At 55.4% G+C, this 6,000-nt stretch overlaps 1 protein-coding gene across 1 annotated transcript in view; it reads right to left on the reverse strand.

Moving 5' to 3' along the window:
• Positions 1-669: 669 nt before the first annotated feature.
• Positions 670-6,000, reverse strand: part of fam120c (family with sequence similarity 120C) — a 26,649-nt gene continuing 21,318 nt past the window's right edge. The window contains exons 12-17 of the mRNA XM_047033549.1: positions 5,904-6,000; positions 5,301-5,510; positions 4,922-5,159; positions 4,720-4,843; positions 4,412-4,475; positions 670-2,356 (exon numbers count right to left, since the gene is read on the reverse strand). The exon at positions 5,904-6,000 is cut by the window's right edge and continues 18 nt beyond it. Of these exons, the coding sequence (XP_046889505.1) occupies positions 2,105-2,356; positions 4,412-4,475; positions 4,720-4,843; positions 4,922-5,159; positions 5,301-5,510; positions 5,904-6,000 (985 nt within the window). The 3' untranslated portion in view covers positions 670-2,104. The remainder of the gene's footprint in view (positions 2,357-4,411; positions 4,476-4,719; positions 4,844-4,921; positions 5,160-5,300; positions 5,511-5,903) is intronic.

A 6,000-nucleotide genomic window follows, 5' to 3' on the forward strand; every position in this document is an offset into this window, starting at 1 on the left:
TGTGTAGAGATGTAGATTGGTGATCTAACTAAGAGAGAGAGAGAGGGATGGTGACCTCCCCTCTCTGATGCAGTGGCCAGGTGGCCGGGCCAGAGGGCCAGAAGGCCCCAGCCTAGCCTCGGTGTGAAGGTCCTGGAGACCAGAGCAGTAAGCTCATCTTACTAACGGTGATTTTCCTATCAAGTAACAGCTAATGTTTCTAAGAAATGGTGTTAGTGTGCAGGCAGGGATGTGGGTGCAGAGGAGAGCTGGGTGCACACCACAGGCCACACTGCTCTCCACAACGCCAGTTCAGACAGATTTCTCCCTCTACAGAATCTGTGGCACACTTCTGAGCATACGTCTTCAATACAGTACGAAAATAAGGTGCTTCTAGTTGACCTGGGACCTGTCTGTCAACTGTGTTCATGTCAGCAGTGACTCAGCACTCGCCCCTCTCTCTCTGGCTGCTCCTACACCTCTCCTGCTGCTGTTATCATACAACAACACAGTCCAAGTGAGAACGACTGGACTCAGCTCCACCTCAGCAGCAGCGAGGGCTGACAGGTGAGAAGGTCTGGGGTCTTAGGTTAGAAGCGGAACACTGAGGGTTTGCAGTGTTCCAGCCCCCAGGCCTCTGCTGATTGGCTGAGGGCTTGGTTGGGGGTGGGGAAGTGCTTCCTGTTGATCTTAAAGGTGCGCTTGAGCTCGTCAACAGCGCTGGGCTTAATTGCCCTGGCGATGCCAAATCGCCTTTCCCATCGCTGGCGGCGGAGCAAGCTGGTCTTGCACTTTGGAAATTACTAACCAATCAGAATTTTTCTCCCCACGTCGCTACGTCTGATTGGCTTAAACCTTGTGTTATCTTCGGGTTATTCTGACCCATCAGTCATTGTGACCCACCGTCATATTGCGACAAATTTACAAAAACAAAGTGAAGCATTTTCTTTTAACCGTAAACCACATTGTGAAGGTTAAAATAAAATAATTTTGTATTTGTTTTTGTATTGGGTAAAATTGGGTAAACACAACGATGGTTCGTTATGAACCTTTAGGTCATGTGACCTGAAGGCAGCACAAGGGTTAAAAAGATCTCCTGTCTACCTTCCTATTGGGCAGTGTTTTTGGCGAGCGCGGGTCCTCTGGATATTTAACCTGGTAGAGGACCCCAGGACTCTGAAACAAAGTGCTTCGCTGGTGTGAATCCACTCTGCTCACATTCCGTCTCTACTGTCGTCTCCCGGCCGGAGACTAGTGTAACGGTATCAGAGTTTGTCTCCACAAATACAACAATAAGTGCTCTCTGTTGGGATATAATACAATCAATCAAAGCTTTAACGGGGCTGAGGGGAGGGGGGTGTTGCATACTGGGGGCTTAAGGTGCATCATCAATGGGATGTGTCAGCTTGGCTCAAGGCTACTGTAAGTTAGCTAGGTTAACATTCCAAAAGCTCCAAGGTGCAGTAAGGTGTCTGGGCCCTGCTAATTCTTGCTAGCGGGCATGCTAGCAAGTTCTCAGGGAGATTAGCACAGTGTCTAACTCTAGCTAACATGCTTGCTAGCATGTTCTCAGGGAGATTAGCATAGTGGCTAACCCGGTGGAGTCCTGCAGTTTAAGTGCTTCTCTCTCTCTCTCATCCTCCCCCCCCCCTCTCTCTATCTCTCTCTCTCTCTCTCATCTTCCTCCCCCCCTCTCTCTCTCCACCAAGCTTGAAACCACCAACATGCTACAGTCACGCTAACCACGGCAACAAGCCTGAACTGTGTGCAGACTAAACATCTGAAAAACTGAAACTGCTAAGATGACTCTGAACATGGGGGGGGGGGGGGGGGAGCAGGGAACTGTGTGTGTGCAGGGGGGCAGGGAGCTGTGTGTGTGTGTGTGTGTGCAGGGGTGAGTATAAACTCTCATTCTAAAGAAATAAAAAGCACATGAGTAGAACTACAATGGATCTGGACTTCCAATCACAGAGCAGCAGGGAGGGAGGGAAGGAGGGGCTAACGGGACGCTCCGTCCCTCACTTACTGGTTGGTGTGATGATGCGGACAGAGAGTGGGCGGGGCTACAAATAGGGAAAGGCAGTCGAAACAGAGATCGCTCCGCAGTGCATCCTGGGAGATGCAGTCACTCCTCCTTCCGTAGTGCTCCGTCTGATGGGCAGTCGTCAAGGCAACGGGGGGCCTCTGCCTCCGCCCCCTCTGATTGGTTGTCTCTGCTGGCTAAGGCACATGGGATTGGCTGGGCCAGTGGGGGCAGGTCCAAGGGCTGGCCAATGGCTGAGCTGCCGTTGAGCTGCTGGGTCACACCCTCTGTGTTTGGCCCCGCCTCTTCTGAGGCTTTGGGGGAGGAGCTGGAGGGAGGAGATGACGACAAAGTCTGGGGGGGGGGGGGGGGGGGGGAGGAGGATGGGGAGTATTGGGGAGAGAGGAGTTAGTGTTGGAGGATGGAGAGAGGAGAGGGAAAGGGGGGTTAGAGTGGAGAGGGAGGGAGAGAGGGGTTAGTGTTGGAGGAGGGAGAGAGGAGGGGAGAGGGAGAGAGAGAGGGGTTAGTGTTGGAGGAAGGAGAGAGGAGAGAGAGGGGTTAGAGAGGAGAGGGAGGGAGAGAGGGGTTAGTGTTGGAGGAGGGAGAGAGGGGTTAGAGAGGAGAGGGAGAGAGAGAGGGGTTAGTGTTGGAGGAGGGAGAGGAGAGAGAGGGGTTAGAGAGGAGAGGGAGGGAGAGAGGAGAGGGGAAAGAGGGGTTAGAGAGGAGAGGGAGAGAGGGGTTAGTGTTGGAGGAGGGAGAGGAGAGAGAGGGGTTAGAGAGGAGAGGGAGGGATAGAGGAGAGGGATAGAGGAGAGAGAGGGGTTAGAGAGGAGAGAGAGGAGAGGGAGGGATAGAGGAGAGGGGAGAGAGAGGGGTTAGAGAGGAGAGGGGAGAGAGGGGTTACAGAGGAGAGGGGAGAGAGGGGTTAGAGAGGAGAGGGAGGGAGAGAGGAGAGGGATGGAGAGAGGAGAGGGATGGAGAGAGGAGAGGAATGGAGAGAGGAGAGAGAGGGGTTAGAGAGGAGAGGGATGGAGAGAGGAGAGGAATGGAGAGAGGAGAGGGGAGAGAGAGGGGTTAGAGAGGAGAGGGATGGAGAGAGGAGAGGAATAGAGAGAGAGGGATGGAGAGAGGAGAGGGATGGAGAGAGGAGAGGGATGGAGAGAGGAGAGGGGAGAGAGAGGGGTTAGAGAGGAGAGGGATGGAGAGAGGAGAGGGGAGAGAGGGGTTGGAGAGGAGAGAGAGAGAGGGATGGAGAGAGGAGAGGGGAGAGAGGGGTTGGAGAGGAGAGAGAGGGATGGAGAGAGGAGAGGGGAGAGAGAGGGGTTAGTGTTGGAGGAGGGAGAGAGGAGAGGAGAGGGAGAGAGAGAGGGGTTAGTGTTGGAGGAAGGAGAGAGGAGAGAGAGGGGTTAGAGATGAGAGGGAGGGAGAGAGGGGTTAGTGTTGGAGGAGGGAGAGAGGGGTTAGAGAGGAGAGGGAGAGAGAGAGGGGTTAGTGTTGGAGGAGGGAGAGGAGAGAGAGGGGTTAGAGAGGAGAGGGAGGGAGGAGAGGGGAAAGAGGGGTTAGAGAGGAGAGGGAGAGAGGGGTTGGAGAGGAGAGGGGAGAGAGAGGGGTTAGAGAGGAGAGAGAGGGATGGAGAGAGGAGAGGGGAGAGAGGGGTTGGAGAGGGGAGAGAGAGAGGGATGGAGAGAGGAGAGGGGAGAGAGAGGGGTTAGAGAGGAGAGAGAGAGGGGTTAGAGAGGAGAGAGAGGGGTTAGAGAGGAGAGGGATGGAGAGAGGAGAGGGGAGAGAGGGGTTGGAGAGGAGAGAGAGAGAGGGATGGAGAGAGGAGAGGGGAGAGAGAGGTTGGAGAGGAGAGAGAGAGAGGGATGGAGAGAGGAGAGGGGAGAGAGAGGGGTTAGAGAGGAGAGAGAGAGAGGGATGGAGAGAGGAGAGGGGAGAGAGAGGTTGGAGAGGAGAGAGAGGGATGGAGAGAGGAGAGGGGAGAGAGGGGTTGGAGAGGAGAGAGAGAGAGGGATGGAGAGAGGAGAGGGGAGAGAGGGGTTGGAGAGGAGAGAGAGAGAGGGATGGAGAGAGGAGAGGGGAGAGAGGGGTTGGAGAGGAGAGAGAGAGAGGGATGGAGAGAGGAGAGGGGAGAGAGGGGTTGGAGAGGAGAGAGAGAGAGGGATGGAGAGAGGAGAGGGGAGAGAGGGGTTGGAGAGGAGAGAGAGAGAGGGATGGAGAGAGGAGAGAGGGGTTGGAGAGGAGAGAGAGAGAGGGATGGAGAGAGGAGAGGGGAGAGAGGGGTTGGAGAGGAGAGAGAGAGAGAAATGGAGAGAGGAGAGGGGAGAGAGAGGGGTTAGTGTTGGAGGGCCCTGGGACAGACAGTGTGTGTGATGTGGTTCATACCTGGGTTAGGGTTAGGGTTCATACCTGGGGTGTGGTACTGGTCACCTTCTTCCCTGGACGCACTTTCAGAGGAACATCCTTACCCCTTCTGGGAAGGACAGAGGGGAGAAACAAATCTCAACCCTACTCAGCAGTGTCACAGTATTTGACAGTAAGTGACAGTATTTAGGGTTAGACAGTAAGTGACAGTATTTAGGGTTAGACAGGAAGTGACAGTATTTAGGGTTAGACAGGAAGTGACAGTATTTAGAGTTAGACAGGAAGTGACAGTATTTAGGGTTCAACAGGAAGTGACAGTATTTAGGGTTAGACAGGTTAGACTCTGTCCTCACCCCTTCCCCACTGACACCACGGTCATGCCCCCTCGGGGTCGCAGGGCCCTGCTCCCGGCCCACTGGCCCACCACCATGCCAGCGATCTCCAACTTGCCTCCCTGGGGGGGGATGGCCTGGATACCTGCACACAGGGGGGCAAAGGTCACACACAGGGAGAGTGTGTGTGTGTGCGTGTGTGTGTGTGAGAGAGAGAGCCTACCTGGGAAAGCCCTGGGTCTGTGCTGGGCAGGATGATGATGATGATGAGGATGATGATGGGGCATGTTGCCAAGAGGACGAGGGGGGTACAAGGGCGGCATTGGGTAGAAGGGGGGCACCATGGGGGGGGGCAGGAAGGCAGGGGGGGGCAGGGGCGGCGGGGGGGGAGGGGGTCGGGAGAGGTTGATGCCCTCTAGAATAGCCTGTCTCATCTTCTCTACCCTGGACACCAACTCCTCCTGGGGGGAGGGAGGGAGGGGAAGGAGGAGAGAGGGACAGAGAGATACCAGAAGGGGGAAAGAGAGACCAGAGGGTTAGCATACAGCATGTCTAAAACCCTCACATATCTGAGGGGTGGAGCCTAACCCCCCCCCGCGTACCTGCCCCTCGCACATGTCCAGCAGGGCAGAGCGGTCTCTGCAGGAGCGGCTCAGTTTGCTCTGGAACAGCTTCCCATCGAAGAAGCCCCAGGGACAACAGTGTTCCCATGGCAACGGCTGACCGCACACGTCATTGACAAAGAGGGCCGTGTCAACACCCGCCATGAAGAGAGAGGCCAGCTGCACGCCACGCCCATCCACCTTCTCCACCTGCACACACACACACAAACAGGTACAAACACGCAAGGAAAAGTTTCAGGAACATTTTGAATTGTAAGGGGTGTCACAGGGGTGTAACAGGAGTGTAATAGGGGTGTCACAGGGGTGTCAAAGGAGTGTCACAGGAGTGTCACAGGGGTGTCACAGGGGTGTCACAGGAGTGTTACAGGGGTGTAACAGTAGTGTCACAGGGGTGTCACAGGGGTGTCACAGGGGTGTCACAGGAGTGTTACAGGGGTGTAACAGTAGTGTCACAGGGGTGTCACAGGGGTGTCACAGGGGTGTCACAGGAGTGTAACAGGGGTGTCACAGGAGTGTCACAGGGGTGTCACAGGGGTGTCACAGGGGTGTCACAGGGGTGTCACAGGGGTGTAGTTGCGTGACCTTCAGCTCCTGCAGCTGGTCAGGTTCGTACAGCTGGTTGGACACGGCCTGGGCCAGGAACGCATCCAGCTCATGTCTTTGGAGGATCCTGCCTCCT

The sequence above is a fragment of the Hypomesus transpacificus genome, chromosome 14, assembly GCF_021917145.1.
Source record: "Hypomesus transpacificus isolate Combined female chromosome 14, fHypTra1, whole genome shotgun sequence".
In the NCBI taxonomy this organism is placed as follows: Eukaryota; Metazoa; Chordata; class Actinopteri; order Osmeriformes; family Osmeridae; genus Hypomesus; species Hypomesus transpacificus.